The sequence below is a fragment of the Sander lucioperca genome, chromosome 3 (assembly GCF_008315115.2).
Source record: "Sander lucioperca isolate FBNREF2018 chromosome 3, SLUC_FBN_1.2, whole genome shotgun sequence".
Taxonomy (NCBI): domain Eukaryota; kingdom Metazoa; phylum Chordata; class Actinopteri; order Perciformes; family Percidae; genus Sander; species Sander lucioperca.
In genome coordinates this window covers 27,701,419-27,729,375 of record NC_050175.1, presented here as the reverse complement: position 1 = coordinate 27,729,375, position 27,957 = coordinate 27,701,419, and the positions used below count along the sequence as shown (strand labels likewise).

The 27,957-nt window shown below is 41.0% G+C and overlaps 1 protein-coding gene across 1 annotated transcript in view; it reads left to right on the top strand.

Annotated features, from left to right (window-relative positions):
- Positions 1 to 336: 336 nt before the first annotated feature.
- Positions 337 to 27,957, top strand: part of LOC116043522 (E3 SUMO-protein ligase PIAS1-like) — a 72,247-nt gene continuing 44,626 nt past the window's right edge. The window contains exon 1 of the mRNA XM_031290269.2: positions 337 to 395. Within this exon, the coding sequence (XP_031146129.1) occupies positions 372 to 395 (24 nt within the window). The 5' untranslated portion in view covers positions 337 to 371. The remainder of the gene's footprint in view (positions 396 to 27,957) is intronic.

Below are 27,957 nucleotides of genomic sequence, written 5' to 3'. Positions count from 1 at the left end.
AGCTTTAACATTAAGTTAGGCTTGTATTGTTTTTCTATTTTCTACTCTATTCAATTCTAATTTGTTTTGGTTTTTTTTTACCTTTTTTGCGCTGCTGTGTATAAATGCCTATTTTATTGTTTTACTTGTGCTTAACTTGTCTTGCTTTTATTTGGAAGCACTTTGTAACATTTGTTTGCATTATTTATTTTATTATAATTATAATTTATCATTTATTTCTGTAACATTCTACAAAATTCTACAGCTGTTTTTTCCTTCTATCATTTCTGTTCCTGAACGCACCCCTGTCGCTGTGTGCGCGTTCACGCAGCAGCTCTGCGCGTCCCAGTCATGTGACAGCACCTCACCACGCCTGCGCAAAAAAATACAAGATGGCGGAGAGTGCGGAACTGAAGGTAAGACGCAGCCTGAAATCATTATAATTTTACTCGTTTAGCAAGCGTTTAATTGTCAAGTCACACAGCGCGGCAGTGATTTTAAGCCCCGGGGACCTGAGATGTTGTTAGATTTGAATGTTTATAGATCAAACACAGTGGAAACTTTATTGAATCCGCGAGCGCCAAAGCTTGCACGAGCATGTTTATGTTGATATTGAGACGCGCTGGTTTTCTTGAGTACAACAGCTGCTGCTGGCACTTTTTAACCCATCCGCTGTGTGTTGTTTTAACACTAAAGGCAGCGGTTCACTTCAGGCTATCAGAGCTGTCTCTGTCCGGTCTGTTTGAGTAATAATTTGGGGAGAAAATAGCCTGAGCTCGAGAGCATTTTGTCGCGCTGATAGCCTCCAGACTGTCTTTGAATGTGACAGCGGCTTCATGCTTCATGTTTGAAAGCATACACACACATGGACGGATTATTCCTCCAACACGGTATGCATGATTATAAAGTTGATAGCTGACGGAGGCTGAGTCTATCTGCAGCTGAAGTAGGCAAACGTCACCTGGCCTGCTTATTAATACCTGTGTGACTCACTTCACCTGTTGATACAGGCATAATAAACGTGTAACGGTGCACTGGCTGCAGATCACCCGTTATATCAGCCAAGTGTCCAGGTGGTCTACTCTGAGATTCACAGGGGTGGAAGAAGTACTCCGAGCCTACTAATACCGGACTGTGAAAATACTTCGCTTCAAGCAACAACCTTAACTTAGTATATAAGTATTATCAGCAGAATTTATCAAAAGTAAACATACTCATAATGCAGTAAAATGGTCCCTGTTAGCAGCGTTTTATATAATGTTTCTGGATTACTATTACTGCTGCAGCACTGTGTATGTTGCATTTTACTGCTGTAGATGTTTATGGTTGTTCTAATTTTAACTCCTTTATATACCGTTAGGTAATTTAATCTACAGCAGTGCATCATATTCTATAATCATGTTTGTAGCTTCACTGTGTCGCTGTTTTTCATGGTGTCAAATCAGTCCCTATTTTCAGCTTTGTGACTATGCATTTGCCAGCAAATTCAAGACAAATTAACAGTTTATTTATTAGGTTAGAGAAGTTTCTCAACACATAAACACTCCACCCTTCAGTTTGTCACAAACATTGAAAATCAACACATATGCAGACGCGTGGTTTTTACTGAACAGGAAGGGTATGAAAACTTGTAATCTGAGCAGTAACTAAAGCTGTCAGACAAGTGTAGTGAAGTTAGAAGTACAATATTTCCTGTGAGATGTAGCGGAGTAGAGCATACAGAAGCATACAATGGAACTGAAGTACAAGTACCTCAAATTTGTACTGTTAAGTAGAGTACTTGATTAAATGTACTTAGTTCCACCACTGGATTTTCATCACTGGTGCACCTTGCCTTTTACATGACTCGGTTTGCTCAGTAGCTGCTTTTAATTTAACTTTGTAAAGCAGAGTTGGAACATATCTAGCAGTTATTGATCAGAGTCTTGGGCTATTTTTAGACTTTCCCTGCTGGGTTTCCACTGCCTGTGGATCTATACATGCTCCTTTGTGCCAGCTGTTCAGCTACACAGACTGTAATGAAGCTGAACACTATGCCATTGCCTCCTTTGAAAAGCCAGATGTGGTCTTGCAGTATATATTGCCTATAGTTTAATATATCCTTTCCCAGATTAATGAGTTAAAGGTGCTCTAAGCGATGTTGGGTGACGTCACTTCATGTTGATGTTCAAAGTATTTTCAAACCAAACGGAGGCTAGCTCGCCCCTCCCTCCTCCTCATCCCGTCCCCTCCCCCTCCCTTCCGTGCACTAACCCCCCAACCCCCCCACCCCCACCCCCAAATCCTTCTTGTCGGTTATTGGCTGCAACTGACAATTATTTTCATTGTTAATTAATCAGTAAATTGTTTTCTCTATTTAGACAGTGTCAGAAAACTAATGAATTGGTTATCACAATAGTTGCAGATAGTTTTTTCTGTTAGTTGATTAATCAACTGTGGTTTCAACCCTACTGCCTTTTTTTTTTGTGGACTGTAGGTCAAACAAAAAAAAACTTTTGAGCTCTGGCCAGGTGTGATGGGGTATTTGTCGTTATGTGTTTTTGATAGGTTTATATATCGATTGAATAAAAAACAGATAATCAATAGCTTAAACAACAGTCGCAGCCCTAATTTGATGTATGATAAAGTTTTTTTTTTGTGGGATGCTGCTCTTGCTTTTGTTAAAATAAAGAATGGTGGTCTGCACAAACATGAAGGAAGTCATTGGGCTGGTCTGCTTGTTTTGTGCATGAATGTTACCTCGTGCCCTGCTGTTCACTGTACAGTAATGATGAACCACTTAGGAAGCTTTTATGGATGGATAGATAGCTTATTTTGATATAATATTTACAGCATCGCTACATCGCTTAGAGCACCTTTTATTAGCAGTTAAGAAATCGATTGTCTAGTCTATTTACATTTTTATCATGCAAAAGATGTTTAAAAAAAAAAACCCTATACAAAAAACAAACAAAAACCGCAGTGTTACTAGAGCTGGGGGTAAACGATTATTTATTAAACGATTAATCGGGCGATTATTTTATCGATTAGTCGACTAATCTAACGACTAATTGGACGATTAATATAACGATTATTTTTCTGTTGCTCGATTAATAAAAACCATAATGTATCTCAAATACCAAAAAAATTCTTAATAATATATTTTATTAAACAATTTTGCACAGCAAAAAATCTTCTGCTTTACACAAAATAAAATAATTATTTTACTGTTATACAAAATGAAAGGCCAGCCTGTTTACTCTTTTACAGTACCAACATAACTCTCTTGTTCAAAAAAATCAAGTTGTAGTGCAAAAAAGAAAAACACTGCAGTGCACAGTACAGACATTCCTGAGAGTGTTTAACACAACATAACAGTCCCAACATAAAACCTGATGCATAATCAAACTCACTCTCTTAACTGCTATTCTGTAGGTTTACATGCTAATGCAGCTGTGCACTTTGGTGGTGCTAGGCTAACCAACGCATCTTAGCTCTCTGTGCAGTTTGTTCGTGCCATAGATTATAGAACAATGTTGTTCTATATCTATGGTTACCATTCAAGCCAACATTAGATGATAACTAACGTTAGCTAAACACAGCTGTCTAGGCGCCAGTAGCTAGCTAACGTTAACGTTAGCTACTAACCTAGCACGAACAAACTGCACGGAGAGCTAAGATAGTTAGCTAGCAGCACCAAAGTGCGCAGGCTACACAACACACTACACAAACATGAAATTAATTTAGCCAACGTTAGTACTTGGGACTATATTTGAAGTATTCCCATACCTTCGATGATTAAGGGCGAGCTGTTTTTTTAGGACTTTTTCTTTTCATGGGGCTTTTTGCAGGGCTTTGTTGGGAATTCTGTGAGGAGGTTGCTGTTTCGTCCTCCATCCTGCAATGTTTTGGTCTCCCACATGTGTGTGTGGCGAAGCGTCGACGCAAAAATACGACGTCGACGTAATTTGGACGTCGATGCGTCGACGTCATCGACGCGTCGCTACAGGCCTAAGTGTTACACCTGAGATAAAAAAGTGTTATTTTAATGAGTGAATGTATCTCTTCGGTCCATATGCACCATGTGGTGTAGAGAGCAGTTATGTCGTGTGTGATGTTTTGCACTGGGCCAGCCTGACTCTTGGTTCTAAGGCTACAAACACACAGCAGTGGCAGGAATCATCAGACCACCAGAAAGAGAGAGTTCAGAAGCTGCGGATGCGGAGAATATTCATTAAAAAGGGTGTTTGTATATAAACATAGCCCCTATTTGCTCTGCATATAGGGCTGCAACAAATTATTTGCAGTCTGTTTACTTTATTTATGTATTTACATTTTTCATTTCATTTTTTCTAACTGTCCAAAAATTGTGAAACAAACATCACGTTTTCAGAACTTAAAGGGATGCCTTTAAATTGCTTGAATTGTCCAACCAACCATCCAGAGATCCAGTTTAGCAGCAACTTCTCAAACATGGGAAGCTGAAACTTTATTTAGTATTTGTGTGGGAAAATTACTAAAATGATTAATTTAAAATAGTTGCTGGTTAATATTTGAATAGGTTTGGCCCTACCTGCTTTATTGTTTTGATTTGAGTCAAAATAATCTAATTTAGCACATCTTCCAAAAACATCTGTAACTTTGCAGTAGGGCTTCATCTTTGCAGTACTAATGCTTATTTTCATTATTAAAATGATTAATATGAATCAGTTGGTCTATAAAATGGCAGAAAATAGTGAAGCATACCGATTACAGTTTCTTAAAGCCCAAGATGACGTCAAATTTCTTGTTTGATCCGACGGTGAAAAACCCAAAAATATTGAGTTTACTAAAGAAAAGCAGCTGCAGGAGTGGGCGATATGGACAAAAAATAATATCTCGATATTTGTGGCGATTTTGACGATAACGATAATTAGACGATATCCTTTAAAAATGTGTTTTTAAAAGTCTGAATTACTTAATCACTGATGATAATAATAATGTTGAATGAAAACAGTTCTTATTTATTTTCTTTAAAATGTAAGTATTCAAGTAAAAACAATTCAAAGACATATAAAATACCAATTGAACTAGTGTAGGAACATTGAACTCTGAGTAAACATTCAGTTGTACACCTCTGCTGTAATGTAAATTGTGCAGCATACAAGCAAGATGAAATCATATTAATAAACAAAGGGCTCTGTTCTGTAACATATTGCACACAACCATGTCCTTATTGGAAGCAGTCCTGGAGCTGGGATAGGGCAGTGTCAGGCCAGGTTTTGATAGTCCTCCTACTTGGCTGTATAGTCCTTCTGACCGGGCTGTACGCTGGGATCAGGAGTAGTTGGATGTGATCTGACTGGCCCAGGTGAGGGAGAGGCGCTGTTCTGTATGCTTTCTTGATGTTAGAGTATACATGGTCTAGTGTGTTCTTCCCTCTAGTAGCACAATCGACATGCTGGAAAAAGCTGGGGAGTACAGACTTTAAGGACGCCTTGTTAAAGTTCCCCGCTACAATATGTATCCCCTCCGGGTGATTGCGCTGCAGTTTGTTGACTATGGTTAGCAGGTGAGCAAAACTTGTGCTAATGTTAGCATCGGGGGCTGTGTAGACGGCAGTAAAGGTGTGGACACACAGAGCCGATAATCGGCCGTTGGACAGTCTGGCGAGGTCAGTGACTTGAGTCTGTTCGGTGTGTTCCGTGCCGTCGTCCGTCCGAGGGGCCGTCGTCCTTCATTTTGGCCGATTTGACATGTATAATCGGCGGGGCGGGCACTGCCGGCAGTCGGACTCAAATGACCCATCTGATTGGTAGAGTGCTAACCCGGAAACGGGGAGCGGAATGAACGTGACTAGAGCCTCGAAAATCTTTTAAACTGACCTTTGTTGATCTGAAATGAAGACAGATTCAACAACTGCATGGCCTATTTCTCGCTATTTCTGCCTGCTGTTATGGAGACATATTGCGTCTTGTCGCTTTGGTGTGTTCCGAGGCACTTTTTTGACCAATTTGGGGAGACAGATCAGCCCAACTGCCTTTTCTGCCGACGTTTGGCTGTCGGCTCTGCGTGTCCACACCTTAACAGTCACTACGTTGTGCTCTCTTGGTAAATAAAATGGTCTGCATATTACCGACAGGGCTTCCAGGTCAGGTGAGCAGTGTTGGGCAACGATCCTGCTGTTGGTACTCCTTTCATCACGCGCAAAAATGCACAGTCCTCCTCCTCTGGTCTTGCCGGAGTTCTTGTCTCGATCCTGCTGGTCGCTAGCTCGGCCTGCTAGCTGCACGGCGGCGGCGGATGAGGGGCTTCAGCCAGGTTTCGGTGATAATCATCACGCAACAGTTCCGTGTGTAGTTGTTCGTTGCTATGCTGAGTTCCAGCTCATCCATTTTGTATGCGATGGATCTGGCGTTGGTGAGTAGGAGGCTTGGCAGTGGAGGTCGGCTAGCAGGCCCGACCGGCATCCTCGCTTCTGCTTTCTCTCAACAACAACAATCCACGGAGCGCCCGGTCTGGCTATGTCCTCCGGGATGTTATGAGCTGCCTGGAAGGCTCTCGTAGCGGCTGTGTTGTATCGTAGTCCTATGTTGATTAGTTCAGTGTGGCTGTACTTGTTAGTAAGACCTCGACATGGGAACGTTACGAAAAACGCAAACAAAAAACATAAATATGTACCGACAGGAGAGCTAGGAGCCGCTGCACAATCGCGCGCCGCCATCTTTGTTGCCGCCATCTTTGTTGCCGCCATCTTTGTTGCCGCCATCTTTGTCGCCCCTTCTACAGTTTTAATGCGTGTTTTGAAGTGGGTTTTTTTTTTCGAAGTAATTTAAATACTCGATAATGTCAATTTGTGCATCGTTAACACAACAATGACGATATTATCGTAGACAATATATATATCGTCCACCCCTATTAAAAAAACGACAATTTACTTTTGTCTACTCTTATCTACAGTATATTGGTTTACACTGCTGCACCTTTTGTTCATGGTTGCCTTAGGCTGTATATTATGATAGCTTTTACGCTGAATTGGTGCATGCATCTGTGATGCAGTCATCTTACGCAAAACCTGTGCTTGTGAAAGCCTCTGATGTTGCCGGGCCCCCCGAATGTGTTCTGTTGCATCGCATTTTGTTTCACAGGAGTCCCGATCCGCCTCAGCTTCTTTGAACTGTCTTCTCTCTTCTCTGGCAGCAGCAGCAGCAACCTGGCAATACAAATAACTGTCTGTGCTCTGGTGGCTTATAGGTGGAGACAGTCTATTTGTAGAGCCTGTGGCTAGGTTAATCCCTAATGATACAGGCCCTCTTCTCTGCTCCTCTACATCCTTTCAACACCTGCCTATTGCGCTTGTTGTCATTATCATTATCGCTGCAGTTAATTTTCAGTTGAAAGAGAATTAGACATTGGAAGTCACCAGAGTGAATGATAACTGTTATCAGCTGTTGGTGTGTTTTAAAGCTTACATGCATGCGCAGATGTTGGCGTGTGTTTCAAGCTCATACTTGGTGACTAAGAGTTTGTTCATTTCAGACACACAAGTACTGGAAATGTAAAAATCCAATAGGTGTAGGCCTGTAACAATTATTAAATAATTGTCTAACCGCAATTTTTTTTTGACATAATCGCGGTTATTTTGTATAACCATAGGCTAATAAAAGCATTTTTTTAAATGAGATTGGTCACACTATTGTTTGGATCCATCAAACGCGTTTGCAATACCGGCGTAGCATCACCTAACAGTAACGTTAGCTAGCCTATGATACTATGGATTCCTACCAGAGGATGCCCACCCGCAGTTGCAAGTCCACGAAGTCCCTTTACGTGCGTTTAAGTAGCTAATGTAGGTAGTCCGTCTGTGGTGTTTAATCCACTATGTTACTTTGTTTAATTAGTAATGTTACCGTAAATGACGACGCTGTAGCGGAAATGGCCGTCATTCATTAACATTATGCTAATAATAATGATGTATACTCCAGCTCATATATACTGTGAATATTTATTAATCAAAGCAAGGGGAAATGACAATGTTTTCACTCTGTTGTTGTTACACACATTACACACAGGCCTGAATTACACACACATGCTCAGTACCTATACATGCACTAATGGAGAGATGTCAGAGTGAGGGAGCTGCCCATGGAAAGGCGCCCCGAATAGTTGGGGGTTCGGTGCCTTGCTGAAGAGCACATTGGCAGTGCCCAGGAGGTGAACTGGCACCTCTCCAGCTACCAGTCCACCACCATACTTTGGCCTGTATGGGGACTTGAACCAGCAACCCTCCGGTTCCCAACCCAACTCCCTACTGACTGAGCTGACTTTAGCTAAAGCTATGCTAGCGGCAGCTGTGACTTGTTGTCATAGCAACTCCAAACATCCTGGGCTGTAGCCGTCCAGAGAAATTAAACACGGTCTGTTTTTTGTTTATGATTAATGCTTTGTTTTTATTGACAGGAATACATGTTCTATTCTCAATTTTTTGTTCATTTAAGCAAAAAAAAATAAAATGTTTTATGATAATAAAGAGGCGTGGTTTACTTCGAAGGCTGTGAACCTGTGTATCTGGGTCCCAGAACCGTGATAGATAACAAAAGATGTATCCTGGGATTCATTCAAACTTTAAAGGTGCTCTAAGCGATGTTGGGTGACATTACTTCTTGGTGACGTTCGAAGTATTTTCAAACAAAGGGGAGGCTAGCTCACCCCTCCCTCCTCCTCATCCCGTCCCCTCTCCCTCCCTTCCGTGCTTCCGCCCACTCACCCCCCCAACCCCCACCCCCAAATCCTTCTTGTCGGTTATTGGCTGGAACACTGGAACACTGTTTGTTATGTTGTGTGGTGCAGGTTGGCGCAGTTTGTTTTTGTTGGCGTTTTTTTTCCCAGTGTGTTCAGGGGACAGGCAGCTCACGGACAGTGAGGAGATGTTTGCTGTATGTGACAAAAAATGTTGTAGCCTAAAAAACGCGTGACATCGCTTAGAGCACCTTTTAATATATTTGAAAAAGTAATAAATAAATGTAATATTTCACTAAAAGTGACAATTATATTGTTAATCGCAATTATTTCTGAGACAATTAATTGTCCAGCAAAATTTTGAATCGTTAGAGGCCTAGATAGGTGATGATGGATTTAAGATGTATGGCAGTGAATAGCAGAATGTAGAAAAGCTCCCAATGTGAAACATGATACAGACGTTGCATGCATCTGCTGCAGAGATATCGGAGGTGTTTAGCATTGAACCATAGTTGTAGAGAGTTCATTGCCTTTTTCCTCATTCTCAGCATTTAGTGAAGGTTATCAGACAGGATGCCAGATAAAGTAAATATACCAGACATGTATTGACAGTTCAGGCCGCATTACATATATTCATGTAAGCTCTTAATAGTCTCTGGGTTTTTTATTTGCCCCGTGAGAGCACATCTTGTCTGCAGCCATCGACTTAGGCTTCGGCAAGATGGAGCTTTTTCTTAACTCCTGTGGTGATTTTGTTACACAGTCCTGTTGCCGTGGAAACATGTCACATTTGAGACAGACATGGGTAGGTAGCAGTTTGGAGCTGAATTGTGTTTCCAACTGGAGGAAGAAAGACAGGCGTGTTACTGGCCACCCTCCTGGCAGATTTGTTTTTCTTTTTTTTTTAGGTTTGTAAATGTTGGAATATCAGAGAAATTTTGCTCTCAATCAAGAGTGAAAAAATGAATAATTTCTTGTGAAAAGTCTGTCATAGAATATTTCTTTATCCTGCCGCAGGCTTTAGGAGTCTGGTGTGTTTCTGAGACCATCACCTTGAAGTTCATAAATCTCTGTCACTTTGGTCATTCTTGACTCCTAATTCACTTATGATTAGCAGCAATGTGGCATACGTTTTTTGTGTGTGACATGCATTAAGATTAGCTGCAGCTAAGTTTTATGTGCAGTACCTTGGTGCTGTATGTTAGACATTGTGTTGCCTAATAGCACCTACTCCACAGTAAGGCTGGGCGATATGGAGAAAATAAAATATCACGATATTCTTGACCAAATACCTCAATATCGATATTGTGGCGATATTCTAGGGTTGACAATTGGTGCTTTAACAAAATATCTTCACACTTAGATTTTAGATAAATAATCATCAGTAATGTGGACATAATGTCTAAGTGGGGAAAAGGCAAATAACAGAACAGCTAGAACAGTCTGGTAAGTTCAGAAAAATACATCACTTTACTGTAATGCAGTCTTTAAAACCAGGAAAAGACAACACTTATGTCATATCACAATATTACGATATCCAAAATCTAAGACGATATCTAGTCTCATATCACGATATCGATATAATATCGATATATTGCCCAGCCCTACTCCACAGGTTACCCAAATAGAAACAATAATTTGAAATGGAAGTTGGGATGCCTTTATACATTTGCAAGTTTTTCTTGATAATTGCTTTCACATACAGATTGAGCCTTATGTTGAGCAACCCCAAAAGAAAATCATGTACCACCTTTTTAGATGTTTTTTTCTTACGTTTGAAGATGAATGAAAACGGTATTTTTCCTGCCATGTAAATGAAAAGAAAGACACGTGTACTCTCCAAAAGGTGTTTGTCTTTCTTTGTAAACAGTTTCTCTCTTATGTCTGTTTAATGTCATATCACATCACGACAGCACGACACCTGCAGCCCCGCGGCTTTTTGTCTCAGGTGATGAAGTGATGGTGAAGTCTTTCTGCTGAGTCCTAGTCCTGAACAACCAGCTTAAAGGTCCCATGGCATGACAATTTCACTTTATGAGGTTTTTTAACATTAATATGAGTTCCCCTAGCCTGCCTATGGTCCCCCAGTGGCTAGAAATGGCGATAGGTGTAAACCAAGCCCTGGGTATCCTGCTCTGCCTTTGAGAAAATGAAAGCTCAGATGGGCCGATCTGGAATCTCCTCCTCATGACATCATAAGGGGAAAGGTTACCTCCTCTTTCTCAGGTTTGCCCGCCCAGAGAATTTGGCCCACCCATGAGAAAGAGAGAGACATCATGGCTTTCAAACGAGCAAAGTGGCAGTTGGTCAAGGGCACACCCCCACCCTCCACCTTGCCCCCCCCCTCTCTCCTCCTCAATAGCATTTAAAGCTACAGACACAGAAATGGCACATACTAAGTAAAGCTCATTGTGGGACTGGCTCTAGTGGCTGTAATTCTGCACCAAGGCTGAATTTCGGGAAAGAGACTTCAGATAAAGTATTAGGGGACCACTGAGGCCTATATAAAAACATTCAAAAAGCAGCATGTCATGGGACCTTTAAGAAGAAGTGAGCACATGCCGTGGCCTCACCAGTGACCTGGGACCCGAGGGACCGCAGCTTAGGACACTGATTCACCAAACGTTCTTTGTTCTTTGTTGTTAGGAAGTAACCTGCTATGAGCGGAAACCCCTCTCCATTTTGAAGAAAACCGCTTTGTTTAAACAGTTTTGCTTGAATGTTGAAATGAAATGAAAATGTTGTGGTGATCCAGTGGGTCATCTCTTGCCTGTGGAATAATAGCGGTTGATTCGTCATTGTGTTTTTATGCAATAAACACATTTCTGGGAAGTTATCAGCTCTGTGTGATACCAGCAGATGAATGTTGGGAACCAAACTAAACATGCCCAATAGTGCCTGTAATAATAATGAATTGATTTTCCTAAGATGGTGGTTTTATTTTCTTATTTTTGACTAATCGATTAGTTCAGCGCGCGCTGTGAAAGTCGAGTGAAGGAGGGCTGCACAGTTAACAAGATGGTTGCAGGAGTAATATTAGTGACATTTAGGTCAAGATGATATTTTATCACTGATGCATGGTAAAAAGTATGGTTAAAAATGATGCTTCTACTCAGCACTGGTGTGCAATACAATGCCCAGCTTATCTGATGGTGTTACTAGCAGTGTGTACTTGTCGTGCCATCATGCCTGATACCATCAGTAAAATTCCACAATGCTCACATTCAATAAAATGCTGCATCACCGATCTAGGCTGCCTTCTTTGAATAAATCCCAGGACTAGACCACAATAACACAATCGCAGTTCCCAGGCGTTCCTGAGATGTAGCCCAACATAAGAGAGGACACTCTAATGGTAGAAAGTAGAGCTGGGCGTGATGGAGAAAATCAAATATCCCGATATTTTTGACCAAATACCTCGATATCGATATTGTAGGGTTGACAATTGGTGCTTTCACAAAATATGCACACAATGAGATTTTTGATAAATAATCATCAGTTATGTTGATATAATAACTATGTGGGTAAAGGCAAATAACAGAACAGCTAGAACAGTCTGGTGTGTTCAGAAAAGTACATCACTCTACTGTAATGGAGCCTTTAAAACCAGGAGAAGACAACTGTTCATATCAGGATATTACGATATCCAACATTCAAGACGATATCTAGTCTCATATCGATATATTGCCCAGCCCTAGTATAAAGGCATCTGTGCACAGCCTGCATTCTCAGGCTACTGTCTCTACAATTTCTTCATCTCGGTGTCTGCCGACCTCCCCCAACTCCGCAGGATTGAAAGGGCGCAGAGGGCGAGTGCAACTCAATGATTGTCTTCCTACTCTTCTTCATTTTCTCACCAGACCAGTGCAGTGGGGTTTTGGTGTCTAATGTCTTTGTTCTCAGCCTTTTAGCTTTTGATCCTTCCTCCTTTCTTCAGCAGGTCTGTGATAATCTAACAGGTGTTTTGCCCATGCTCAATTGTTTGTACCACTTTGCCATCACACTTCTTAGTCAGTTCGAGTTTTTCCTGCCAACTGTCTTTGTCCACATACATGGCAGCACATCTGTGTTGTTTGGTTGCTACCAGCAGCATGTTCCTACACTGTTTTGGCACCAGATTAAAAACCTCCCTTGTCATCAAATCTGTGTGATGTTCAGCATTGAATGGGGCATGTTTCACGTTCACCATCTGCCTGTGGCAAGCTGGGACTAGACCTCGGTAGGCTCAGGTGTGATGGCACAGCATTTAACATGCAAATGACCACAAAAGAAGTAATTCTGAAGTCAGTCCAGCCTGGTTGCATGACCGGATCCTGCTTGGGGAAGTAAATGGCCCAATCCATGTTTGAGTCCCCGTCCAAACCCTGTCTTTTGTTTGATCCACTATGCGCACCGTGATTGTGATGCCACAGAGGCAGGAGGGAGAGAAAACAACAGGCGGAGGTATTTCAGAGTTAAGCCTGAGTCAGAGTAGCTGGAAGGCTAAGAGGTGGGGGGATGGGAGGACAGAGGGGAGGAGGATGGGGAGGGAGTTGGCACTCAGTATAGAGCCCTCTAGCTGAGAGTGGGAGCTTATATAATGGCCAGGTAGTGTGCAAGCTCCCCCCCCATCCGCCTACACAACCTCCGCACACCCACACACAAATGCACACATCCTGCAGAAACTGCATGGACCAACATTATTAGCCTCACCATCTCCCAGTCTCCTGGGACTCAAAAATAACTGCATTACTGTTCACCTCCTTAAAACCAAGTAAAGTGCAGCAGATTTTTTTTTAGCCATGCTAGCAAAAGTGGAGCTCAAAGGAAAAGGATTTTGGTTGGTAGTTAACGACCAGCACTGTCTCTAGGGGATACTAGCGGAAGTTTTAGACTTTTATTATACCCCATTCAGTCTGACACTGTGACACACGGGTTAAATCCACATATATAGATAGATCATGGCTTCAGAGCTGATCTTTGTTTGTCAGTCTCCATCATGGGTTGAACCGGCAGCCTTAGGCAAACAGTGTCTCTGTTAGGGATGGAAATTATATATATATATATATATATATATATTAGGGCTGTCAAAATAACGCGTTCATTTCGATTAATTAATCTGTGAAAAAATAACGCGTTAAAAAAAATAACGCAGATTAATCCATTACATATTGATGTTTGACTGTAAAATGAAGGCGGGAGACGAGAATGTGCTGCCTGGATCATTGATTAGAACATTTACTTGTAAAAATCTTCTTCCTGCCAACCCTGGCTACCGAAATCTGGTGCCACTGATATGTCTGCGCTCTTCTCTCTGATGCTCTGAAACAGGCAACACAAGCACCACTGAACGTGACGCTAGTTAACACTATACTCGACAGCAGCTAACGTTAGCCTACCGCTAGCTAGCTAGTTAACACTATACTAGACAGCAGCTAACGTTAGCCTACTGCTAGCTAGTAGCTGGATTAAAAACGGTTAAAATGCTGACAGCTAACGCTAAACGGTGTAAAGTTTGACCGTGTTTTACTGTAGAGGATTCAACACCGGTATGTAACAATCTGCAGCTGCCATGGAGAAACAACACAGACGGTGCGTTCAATGAAACTGGTAAACTACAGCGTCGTGGTGCATTTTAAGTTATTGTAAATGTCCTTTTCCCATCTGGTGTTTTTTTTTTTTTTTTTTCGCAATTTAGTATGAAATAAGTTATTGTTATTGTTATACATTATTATTAAATCATTTAATTTTGACCATATGGCCTTAGCAATAAACACGCCATTCTTTAATGTCACCGACTGTTGTTTAGTACCCTTCTTTTTTCTTTTCTTTTTTTACTTTCTTAAAAAGTATCGGTTCAGGCACCGTTAATTATGTATGCGATTAATTTCGATTAATTAATCACAGAGTATGTAATTAATTAGATTATTTTTTTTAATTGATTGACAGCCCTAAAATATATATATATATATATATATATATATATATATATATATATATATATATATATAATAAAAAATATTTATTTTATTATTTTTTGGGGGGCATTTCTGCCTTTATTGGATAGGAAAGCTGAGATATGAAAGGGGGAAGACATGTAGGAAAACCGTCACAGGTCGGATTTGAACCCTGGACCTTCTGCGTCGAGGAATGTCTGCGCCCGCTCTACCAACTGAGCTAACCGGCCACGGATGGAAATTATATTTAATCATTTTGACATTTAAGCATCATTTAACCAATTGCATACTGAGGAGAGAGCAAGAGAAACAAAGTGCACACATGTGACTTAGCGCTTCTGTTTACACTTCATTGTTCACTGATTTTTCCATATGCATCCGTGGCCAGGTTACCTGTTTCTAATAGGGTTTTTCCATGATCCTGGGTCGGTCAACTTTAGCAGACACCGGGGCCAAACCAATTGCCGTGCCGCTCTGCTGTGGTCCAGCTAGGTAGCAGGGCCAACCACGGCCAACACGCCACAGTCTCTTTCCTGTCTGTACACATATGGGGCTATGCCAGAGACTAGAGAGAGAGAGAGTTTTATTTTTTTAAGTCTCTCTCTGTGTTCAGCTCTCAGTACTTTGGTAGCTTCTACCTGAATCTCTGTGGTTTGCATTCCTGCGTTCCTGTCTGTACTTTCACATATCAGCCTTATTTTACTGTTTGATGATCGCTTTTAGCCGTATCGTCTGTTATGTTACTGCTTATACAAACCAAACATATCCTGCTCTTGCCGCTTCACATTAAAAGCTTTCCACTGGCAAACCGGTGGGATGCTTTTATTGTGAAGAATGTATAGGAAATGCAATGTATTTGTCACCAAGTTATCAGAGCTCAATTAGTGGGGCTATTCTTCAATAGAAACAGGTCTAATCAACCAGATATTTGCATATTCTGCACGTTTTAAATATTGCAGATAGAATTATAGTACAAACAGAAACCGCCACAGTGAGCTGAAAATGACTGCAGGCAACAGACTCTTACTGTGGTCATTGTTTTGGTATTGCTTCCTTAAAGGAGAATTCTGGTCGATTTCAACACGTAGCTATGTTTGTTGTCACGTAGTGCTGTCAGTAGCAAGAAAAATGAAAATAATCGGTGTTGCCTACAACGAGTTATGCTTCTGCTAGCTTTCGCACCCCGCAGCTGAAACCGGGCAGGTTTTAAACGTGTTTTTAGCCTCTTAACATGTTTGAAATGTCATTACAAGTGCCTTGCCATGTGAAGTGATTCCTTCCAAGTGAACACAGTGAATCTGACTGCAGTAGATGTGAAAGAAATGCATAAAAGTTGTGCTAAGTCATACCTCTGTTTAGTTCCGGTGTTCCAGTGGTGAGACGGCAAGACGAGTGCTTAGGGACCGTCTACAAACTAAAACACTGAAAAACAATACAAAAATATTTTCAAAAATAGGCATATGCTTATTTTTTTTAAAGTAAGTGCTGTAGTACAACTAGCAGGAGACAAGTTATAATTGAGGTAAGTTTGGAGACATCACCTTATTTAATCATTAAATTAATAAATATTTTTGTTGTGTCTCTTTTCGGTGTTGTAGTTTGTAGACGATCCCTAAGCACTCGTCTTGCCGTCTCAACACCGTAACTAAAACAGAGCTGAGTAAGCACAACTTTTATGCATTTCTTTCACATCTGTCAAACATGTTAAGAGGCTAAAAGCACGTTTAAAACCTGCCCCGTTTCAGCCACCTGGGTGCGAAAGCTAGCAGTAGCCTAACTCAGTGTAGGCAACACAGATTGTTTTCTTTTTCTACAACAAACAACATAGCTACGTGTTGAAATTGACCGGAATTCTCCTTTAACACAGGTATCGTATATCTGTACTAGTATCAGAAAGTTTCAGTCGATACCTATCCTTACCTGTGAATCTACAGCATATACATAGAATCCTGTCATCCTGTGCATTCAAAAAATATCTTCCAGTCAAACAGCATCCTGATTTCTCTGATGATGTTGACTGTGCCTCCATTGAGTTTAGTTTTCTTAAAATAGTAACCTCTGCCACCAGTTTCACCAGGAGTTGCTTGATTACAATTCGAGCATCCTCAATCAGTAAAAACATGCAGGGCCCCTAAGATGACTGCCAATGTGTTCAGACTAATTGGTGAAGCTTTTTAAGTGTAAAATCATATTGCTGAAGGCTGCAAGTTAGAGTCTGAATCAAGGTGTGGTCTACAGACTCCTGTTTTACTGCATTACTTCTCAGTGTCGTCATGTGGAGAGAAAAATATTTATGGTGTACTGTGTCACCTCAGGCAATGGGGCAAAAGCTAGCCTAAATTTGTCTTCCTTTGCAGGCTAAATTTGTACCAGGCCTTTTCAATCGTTCATCCAAGGATTTCTTTTTCTCAGCATAGGTTAAAATAATCATTGTCAAACATATTTTTATCAATTCAGTACAATTCAAAGGGGCTTTATTAGCATGGCCAAAGCAAGTGTGAAATACAAACTAAAATGTACATCCAATAAGTAAAGATGTACTAGAGTAATGATTTCTGTCAGCCCTGTGAAAAGGAAGGTTTTAAGCTAGTTGAGCAGATTTATTCACATACACATGCGAACAGTTGTGTGCCTGTCATATGATAATCATGTCACTAAATGCGTGCATTTGAGGTTTTTGTATACACGACAGCCATTTGGCCAGCACAAGCGAGGTTAATGATCAGGTTAAGCTTTTTGTGTGTGTGAACATGTTCTCCCTCGCATGCTAACTCTCTGTGGCATGCAAGCACCGTCTTTGTGACTGTCCTCTTTGAACTGAAGCACCTCGCGTGATAACCATGAAATAGTTGGGGTGTGTGGATGTGTGTGAATTTCCAGGTTGCACTTGTTTGTAGTCATTTTCCCTTTTTTCAAATGTGTTTGTGTGTTTGCTGATTTTGTGTGATTAAATTGATTAAGATAAAGACATTTAGAATCTCAGATTTATTACCAAACAAGTTTACACTTGCAAGGAATTTGTCTGGGTGTGTTGGGTGCATACAGTAAACAATACACATATTAAAAATGGAATAAACAATAAAGCAAAGTACTGCTACAGTCAAGAACATAACAGCATAGATATATTACAACAAAAGGAATGTATAAAGACACTATAACAAATGTGTGCAACATAACTGTTTTAGTAAGGGAAAGAAGGAAGGCTGTACAGTTAGTTGGTGCATGGTGTGTAAAAATATTGATCATGGGCTGTGCAAAAGTTCACAGTATAAATAATATGTGAAATGGTCAGGGATAATAGTCCAGGATGTGTGTCAAGGCCCTGACACACCAACCCGATTATTGGCCATCGGACAGCGTTCCGTGCCGTCGTCAGTCGGAGGAGCCGTTGACGTGTTGAATCGGAAGGCGGGCAGTCAGACTAAATGGCCAATCTGATTGGTGGAGCGCTAACCCGGAAATGACAAGCGGGATGAGCCTAACGGCTCTCAAAATCTGATAAAAATCATTTAAACTGACCTTTGTCGATCTGAAATGAAGACAGATTCAGCAACTGCATGGCCTAATTTCGCTTAAAATGTTTTCAGAAACACGTTTCGGTGAACTCTCTTCGTAAAATATGAGATCGTATTCCGAACGAAGCCGCCATTATGCCCGGTTGTAAAATCCGGGAGCAGCCAGACCCACGTGACGCGTTTGTCCAATCAGCTGCCGGTTTACATTTTTTGGGCGACAATACAGATTAGCGCCGCCTGCTGTTATGGAGACGTATTACGTCTCGTGCACGCGCAGAACGTACGCTCAAGTCGGCGTCGCTTCGGTGTGTTCGGAGGCACTTTTTTGACCAACTCGACTGACTGCCTTTTCTGCCGAAGGTCGGCTGTCGGGTTGGTGTGTCAGAGCCTTTAATGTAACGTGTAGGTGGGGTGGGTTAAGAGTCAGAGTCAGTGGGGGCCCCGAGCCTTGTTGATGAGGCCCACTGCCGTCGGGATGAAAGCAGCTGAAGATCTTCCAGTTTGTTTCACAGTAAATGCACGTTGGAAAGTAATATCCCAGGAAACGGTGGGCGCACAAGCGCACCTGCTCGTTTACCTCGCCTCCGGCGTTTCACTGCATGAGCAATGGTGAGCACAGCTTTGACCAAAATGTCTAATAAATCCCCTGAAGATGCAAGAAATATGGGAATTAAGTTGGCTGGTGTTGTTTCTCCTATGTTAATGAGCTCATCTCTAGTAAAAGAGCTCTAGGTACTGCAGCAGAAAACCGAAATAACAACAACAACAAGACAAAAAAAATACTCACCAACACACTGAGGCGACCGTGCACGTAGACCATCGTGGATTACATTACAGTAATAAAACCCCAACTTTTTCACTGGAGACATTTTGACATTTCACAGTAGGTGTAAATGCAGCATATGCTGATTTCAGTTTTTCCAACAATTTAGTTCCTTAATATCAGCAGGGAAAAAAACATTGGTGATCATCTCTTCAATCATCAATTGGCATTAAGATTGCCTTGAGCGAGCATGCAAGAGTTGGTTTTCATATTGCAGTAAGCTGTGTGTGTATACAGGTTTTAATAACATCTAAGCCTCTTGACAGGTGCAGTAGTGTCACTCTGAATCTCTCTCACACATTTTTAACTTTTAGTTAAAAAAATATTTCTGCAATAGAGTTGAGAAGTGGGAGGCGTTATTTCAGGCGTCCTGGAAGTAAAAATGTCATTAATTTCCTGCCATGTAAAATGCCTTTTGGAGCACTTTCAAGACTTGGGCAGGCACAAAACTCTCCCAGTTAAATCATGAGTACAAAGTATGAGCAAAAGGTACGTCTGTGTACAAAAGAATCTTGAGGAGAGAAAATTTAATTACCTGCAGCAACAGCAAGTGGAAGCTAAAGATTACGTTTTATAAAAACTAAAGCTGCAACAGTTAATCAATTTTCCCCTAGGTTTGTGGAAGACTTAGGTGCGCATATTTGGCGGGGGGATTTAAGGATCTTTCAAAAATTGATGTTTTTCAGTAAAATAAATATGCAATTTGACATAATTTTGGATATTTACCATATCTGTGTCTAAAACATTCGGAAAGGCTAGAGCAGATAATAGATAACACTCAAAAAGCTTAATGACAAAACTTGATAAAGAACTCCAATTACAGTCATTAGATCTGAGAAAAGGTTTTAGTTTTTGCTGTTTTGGGCGCTGTTTTTGCCGAGTTTTTGCTGATTTTCACATTCATTCATGCTTAGATGCTGCCTAAAACATCTCAGGTGCTGCACCTAAAGGCTGTTTTATACTTCTGCGTAAAATCTACGTACGTAGGTGCGTAGGTACGTGGAGACACGAACCTGCGCCGTAGCCTGACGTGCACCTCTCGAAAAATGTAACTATGCGTCGCGGCGACGCACGTCGCTTGGCCGTGACTTGGTAGCGTTGCATTTCCCCCTACTCATTTCCTGGTTCTCCTTTTTCATAAACAACATGAAATCAAGGAGAGAGTTAACTTTTCCTGCTACAGATTTCCCACTGTGGTCAGAAAGCACAGGGGAGACACTTTGGTTCTCTCACTATGACTCTAGAGTCGCTACTCGCTCTGAAGCTAATCGCCGTCACTCTCTCACTTTCTCCCTCGCTCTATCACCCACTCCCCCCCCCACACACACACATGCCGGCTCGACGCACACACCAGCGCACAAGTATAAACATCAGGCCACTTTCGTAGGATACGGCGAAAGCTCTGCGTGGAGCCTCCGCGGAACCATAAAACAGCCTTAAGACTTAAAATGGCATGGAAAACCATGAATTTGGATTGACAGAAAAAAATAAAAGAATTATCTGGTTCCAGCTTTTGAGGATTTGCTCATTTTTTCTTTTTACGTTATTGTAAAACGAATATGTTTGGTTGTTGGTCAGACAAAACAAGTCGTTTACAGATCTCACCTTAGGCTCTGGGAAAGTTTTTTTCCCCACTACTTTTTAAAATTGTATAGGTCAAACAATGAATCAAGAAAATAATAGGCAGTCCGATTTAGTTTTGGATTCTGGCTACATTTTAGATGTTTTTGGCAGCTACAGTGAGGTTTTTTGGTCCCAATGCATCGACGAAGCCTTTTGAATTTGGTATAGCTGTGATTTGTGCCTCCGACTGGTTTCCTCTTCATAGGTGGATAAGGCTCATGGGTGTCTCATTTACACTATTGTTACCAGCCATACCAAACTGATGGAGCTGTGGAGAATTTCATTTGGTTTAGAGGCTCAGCTGCTCTCTCTCTCTCTCTCGCTCTCTCTCTCTCTCTCTCTCTCTCTCTCTCTCTCTCTCTCTCTCCCCATCCCCCTTCTCTTTATCCCTCCATCAGTCATTCTCACCAGCTCTGGATTCAGCAAATGATCACCCTACACACCACCTCTTTCCAGTCTGACAAGAATCTACCAAACATACAGTACTGAGAGAGATGAGACTGTAGTTACCATCAGTTAAGTCAAGCTCAAAGTGAACAATAGGACAATGTTCACAGTAAACCGGCTAATTACAAAATGCTATTTTGTAGTGCCTAAACACTACAATTTTATTTTGGTCATTTTTGTGAAGATATTTGTCCACACTGATGTTTGAATATCTTCCTCCTGTTTCTCTTTGCAGCAGTATAAAAGTAATTTGATCACCTCTCTTAAGCACAATATGTGATCGACTACATAGACATTTAAAATGAGTTTCCCGTCTCCCACTAAAAGGCCTGTTCGGTTTAATCCACTCTGGAGAGTTATTTCAAAAAAGCTCACTTCTGAGGTGTCAAAAATACTGGCAAAGTATGAAACAGACGGCCACAACTGTGAGGAAAAAGATTCATCTTTAGATTTAGCTGTCTTTGGATTGATGTAGTCTTGAATATGGATATCCACTAATTTTACAAAAAAGGTATATCCTGATATCCTGTTTATTGGTCTGTCCCAAAGTCGGCCTGCATCCCCACTAGCTGCTTCTTATAAAGCAGCTAGCCGAGATGGAAATCTATATGTTGGCGCTCCTTAAAATCAAGGTTTGTTAGTTTGTCCAATGTTTTTCTTAAAGTTTTGGGCCAGTTTGGACACAGAGTCAGCTACAGATGTTTTGGGAAAAGGAAGCAACATGTCTCAGCAAGCATAAGAGGAAAAACAGCATGAGGCAGAAAAAACACTGCATCTAAAAAGCTTTAAAGGACCAAACTTCGTCCAAAAGTCAGAGCAGATATGGGACTTTTATGAACGTCTAATCTGCCAGCTATATGTCGGCACAGACCCACCAGAGACACAAAGATGTAAAGTTTATGTTCATTCATATTTGTTTTTAAGGTGGCCTATGTCTTTTGTGTTTTTAAGTTTTACTGCTCTGCCAGTGGAGTCGAACAGGGGTTTCATTTTAATCCTGTTCCATCTGTTCATTCCCTCTATCTGATCACAGGATTTGCTCAAATTTTGGAAAGGTTACTTGTGTTGACTTAATAAATAAAAATAAAAAATAAATAAATCAAACACTTGGAGCCATCATACCTTCACAGCTGCATGGCGTTAGTGGAAGCACCCGCTCCAGTGTCACTTCTGCAGGTAGCAAGGTTATCAAATAGCTCTTATTCTTACACATGCCTGTATATTTTTGATACATTCAATGAAAAATAGAAAAATGCATTTTGATTTTGAGGCTAAAATTGAGGAATGAAGTCTAGACAAGTTAGAGATGTCAAAAAATTGGACTAAAGACCAGAATCAGTATAAAAAAAAAACAGCGAAGTGGTGAAGTTAAGATAGGTTCAACTTTTGGAGAGACGCGGCGCAACATCATCCTGCGGTGGCCAATCATGTAGTCTCACATTGCCAGACCTTCCTTCACAGCACTGCGGAGGAGGGTCTGGCTAGTCCACACAGCATTCCGTGATGGGACAAAAACTTCTTTAAACCAATCAAAATCGTCATGGCCGGCGCTAAGCGCAGGACAGAATGAGTCTAGCTAGCTGTCTGGATTTACCCTGTAGAGAACTGAGGAGCAGTTAACTATAGTCCTCATAAACTGACCGGAGTCTAGAATGCCCACACAAAGAAAGCGGAGGTGAGGGACAACTGGCCCCTGGTAAATAAACGAAATACGAGGACTTAACTGCCCAGGAGTTTCTGTAACAGCTGACTGTTTCCTGCAACGAGCTCCAGTCTCTATACCTTCTACTTTCTTTCTTCGTTAAATGAAGCTGCCTTCAAGTGCAGAAATGTTGAGATCATAAAATAAAAAAAACGATCTGAGGGAAGACAATATGTGAATATAAAGTCTACTTGTTCTACATCGGGGGAAGTTAAATAGCACAACAGAAGGTCAAACAAATGGGCCACTTAAATGACTCCCACCGCCGCACAACCCTGAGCCGAATCACCAGGATAGTTTGATCTGGTCTGAAGGCACCCCTAATATGACGACCATGAATCGTTAGCTAGTGCTGCGTTCATAGACATCGGAAAAACATCATTCACGTCACTTCCTGTGGGAATTAGAGGTGGGAAACTCGGGCTAGATTTTGCTAACCGAGTGCAGTTGGTGACGCGTTGTTGACAACTGACGTTTGATGTAGGCGACTTTGGTTCACTGAACATATTTCAATAACAATAAACTGTTTATTGTGGACAAATGCCTCTGCTGAGAAACATACACAGACATAACATGTTTCAAATTATTCATAAATAGGCCCATGTATATATATAAAAAAAACACCTTATCCGTGTCCTTTCCAGTTCGTTGTTCTGCATATAACACAAACACCTGACGATGTGCTGTTTGTATGCTCACATAAGAAAACAGCAGCAAATCTTTTATTATTGTGGCCTCCATGTTTTCACACACCTGATGCTCTAAGCTACGGCCAACAGTTGGTGGCAGTCATGCAACAAGTTGTTATGCCAAACGCCAATATAACAGAAGAAGAAGAACACACATCCCGACCATGTGAACGCTGGCAGTCGGAAAAACAACATAGTCACGGGGGAGGTCCCTGTTGGTCAGTGTAACGCTTATCAGTTCAATTTTCTAAGCACAAACGGGCATTTGGAAAAACAGAAAGATGGGTTCAAATACCCAATTTTTCTTTTTTTAACCTGTTTTTCCAGTTTTCCGTTTTATTATTCAGAGGATCAGAAATTGAGAAAATTACAAAATTGCGTCTGAGCTCCAATTATTCAATACTGCAATGATATTCTCTTCCTCTACTTTGCGGAATATGCAGGTCATTAACTGCATATGGACCAAAAAAAACAAAACTGATAGCCTTTGGTGAGGTCCTTGCAACTTATGGTTTCAAGTGGGGGGGGGGGCAGGTAGCTAGGCAGAACGAGGGAGAGAATATCATTGTAGTATTGAATAATTGGAGCCCAGACACAATTTTGTAATTTTCTAAATTTCTGATCCTCTGAATAAAAACAGAAAATTGGAAAAACTGTTTAAAGATCCAATTTTGTAAGTTGTCAAGATGGAAAAAATCGGAATATAAAAATTGGATATTGGAACCCATCTTTCTGTTTTTCCAAATGTCCGTTTGTGCTTAGAAAATTGAACTGATAAGCGTTACACTGACCCATGTTATTCCCAGGTGACATGAACGCAGCAAAAGCCAGGGACCTTTTATTGCATGTTCTCTCCCTCCTTTCCTGTCATTGCTCTACACACTGTAACAAATGCCCCCGTTAAATTACCGTAAAGAGCTGGCAGCTGCATTTACCTTTTTTTTACTGTAATTCTACAGTGTACCTACTGTAAATTATAACGACGACGTTTGTTGCTGTAAAGTTTTTTATGGTACTCTGCTGTATTAAATAGAAAGCTTTACGGTAAGATGATGTCATCTGTTTGTTTGCCATGATACTGTTATTTTAGTGGTGTTCCTCCATTATCAACTTATTACTGTAAAATGTATTTTAAAAGCTTTTTAATGTGATCTTCACAGTATAATATGGCTAAAGCTTATTTAAAAATTGTACATTTCAAATTGCAAATCCTTCATTCAAAATGTCTCAATATAAAAATGACTTCATCAAGAAATGGCCTTTGGCTGTATTAGGCATTTATTCAAGCCAATGAACAATCAAACACAACTCATACATATAAAGATAATGTCATTTGGGAAAAATAAAATCCATAAAAACCATTAACATTACTCAGGCTTATATTGCCATACAAAATACATTTGTTAAAAACACATTCAGATAACACATTTTATTCAGTGGAACAACCAATCAACAACTAACCTGGAACTGCTCAGTTTGACTGAACAGAACTGAAGAACATGACCATCTTGTGTGGCGATGGGTTTTTGGCTACATGAAGCCCCACTCAAAGTCCAAGAAGTTTTTGATGAGAGTTGCCACATGGGGATTCACACTAGCTGCCTTTTTATGGACCAGCCTCCCCGTCCTCTTTGACACCACCTTCCCCTGGGTGGCCTTTGTTCAACTCTCTGGGTTGATTCCATGAAAGCCCCTAAAACTGTAATAACAAAGAAAGCATGTAAGATATTAGATTATCAAAGTAATTAAGACCTGGATATTGATTTCTCAGCCTGTGGCAATAAAGATCAAATAATTTGGCCTGCGACTGTTAACACTGGTAACACGGTTTAGCTAGCCTACTAGCTAACGTTAACTTGCATACCAAACATTAGGATGCATGCTTGCAAAAAAAAAAAAACATAACTGTTAATACAATGCAAATTCAACCCACAATAACAAACCAGGGTAAAGCTGAATTTTGAAAAAGAACACAGTTACCTTCTTAAATTACCTTTAGGAGCAGGATGGCTGAGGATACGTGGTGTGCATGTAGTATGTGAGCCAAGTAGGTGTGCGCCGCCAACCAGCCACAGCACAGATGCTGGCCTATTTTCCCGATAACTCTCTTCAAGAAGTGGTGGGGACTTGATTACACACGATTTTAAAAGAGTTGTGGGCGGACTCAACCTGGCTACTGAAAAAGAAAAAATACTGTACTATACCGTAAAATTGTGCAGTAGCTTGCTGTTAATATTTTTTTCCTCAAATGCCTTAACATTTACAGTATTCCACTGTAATAGTGAAGAACGGTCAACACTACAGTGCCCGTTGAAAATGTGGCTGTTTGGAATGGGCCGATTGCTTGGCCTGTGGTATTGCTGGTGGTAGAATTCTCCAAAACCAAATAGTACCCCAAAATTACTTACAGAAGGACCCCAAACCACTTATGATGCAACTCCACTGTATAGCCTACTACTGACTTACAGGTAGGCTACGTCTACATCAGAGGAAGACATTGTACTACTATATTTACCTGACAGAGAACGCTGCAGATTCAGAATGTAATCACAAAATATCACAATGACAATGTGGAGTAATCAGACAGTTGACTCATGGCAGTGCATTACCCACACGGTAATGCCTATGGATTTGATTCGCCGGGGTATTTTGCCGACGGTAATGTTATTAGTATTATAAGTTAGCAGTAGGCTATACTTAATTAACCGGACCCAGGGTGAGTCTGATGAAAACTGCTGTCTTTGGCCGGTCAGCTCCGAGATTGGCTCGGAGGAAGCGCTGTGGAGGAAGCTCCGAGATTACGTTATGTTCTGCCTGTGTTTAGAAGTGGTGAATGTACAGCAACTTAATACAATATAGTGTCTGGCTTTTGTTTGATATTTAGTGTTGGCAAATGGCTTTTTATTGAGTTTCCTCTTAGTGAAATAATTGACACGGAAAAGCTAGCGTTACGTAGCGCCTTTTTTCCAACCTTATTCAACACAACAGTTGCGATGTTCCTGTCAACTATCTGCTAGTGCTCCAGAACAAGAAGAAAAGTTTGCTTGTTATATCCAGCAATCATGTTACGTTCGAAGCGGCAAAAAGTGAACCGCAGTCCAAGCCGGTAAACCTCCCCCACCCCCGCTGCTGTCCAGACCGTGTCAACAGTCAGCTACGTGCTGCACAAGCAGCTTATTGTTTGGCCGTTTAGTTTTATTTTTGATATCCAATATCCATCCAAATTCCTCCAATATCCCAAACCCCAAGTTCAGTGGCTACCCAGGAAACCTAGTGTGAAGTAGATTGGATGAACGGTTCATGAGATATTTCAAAGACAGACGCACAGACATACACACACACCGAGGCGTCCCACTTTATTAGATTTTACACACCACACAAAATACACCTCCTTTTCCCCTCCTAAACCCGTCCCTACAACCTATCAAATCAAATAATTATTAATTTCTTACACTACACTGAAACTTTAATTCTTGTATTTGTATCTTATTCTATTTTATCCTGTTTTTATTTTCTATCTCTTTTTAATTGCTCTTAAATGTTTGATGTAAAGCGCTTTGAATTGCCTTGTTGCTTAAATGTGCTATAGAAATAAAGTTGCCTTGCCTTACAATTTCCAGCCTGTCAGTCAGCCAAAAGGGCATAGAGAACAGTGCCTGTCTGTCTAAAGCCCCTGACACACTAACCCGACGGTCGGCAGAAAAGCGACGCCGACTTGAGCGTGTAATACATCTCCATAACAGCAGGCGGTGCTAATCTGTATTGTCGCCCAAAAAATGAAAACCGGCAGCTGTTTGGACGAACGAGTCACGTGGGTCTGGCTGCTCACAGATTTTTCACTGCCTTAAGTGGAAGTGTAACTGCGCCGCGACTGCTTTTGGCTTGCCATTATATTATATTGCAGCAAACGCTGTGAAATTTTTTTTTCTCGTGATTATAGGTACTGAAATTTGGCACTGTTTGATTTAATGTGAATCGGTCCTTGGTAGTACCGACGTAATTCGGTCGGTACCCAAAAAAGTACAGGATTCGGTACCCATCCCTACAACAAACCCATTTTTTGTTTGTTCAATTACATTTCACTATTATCCTAAGCCCTACTTTTCATACTAGTGATGACAAGTGCTTGCTTGCAGTCTCAATGGAGGCTCGTATTACACCAGTCAGTAACTGGTCGCAAATTCCACCTAGCTGGTTCTGAGCCGTCAGAAAGTACAGGGGAGGGACTTTTTGGGGGACAAGTAACACCGCCCAGAAACCAAAACCGAAACTTTGTGGGAAAAGCAAATAAAATTCCTTTGAGTTCCAGAAAAGGTTACCGGAAAAGTTGTTGTATTAAAAAAAAAATCCCTGAAAGTTGAAGAGGCGGCATGAGTTGGTGTTGCTGTTGTTTTCATTTCAAATTGAACTAATTGCAGTGCTGTTAAGTAGAAAGAAAGCTGCTGAAGCACAAGGTGCATCTTCCACTCATATTATGGAGTTTTCTTTTTCACTACAGCTAAATGACTGACAGTCTGTAACTCTGTACTGGAATGGCCTGGCTTTG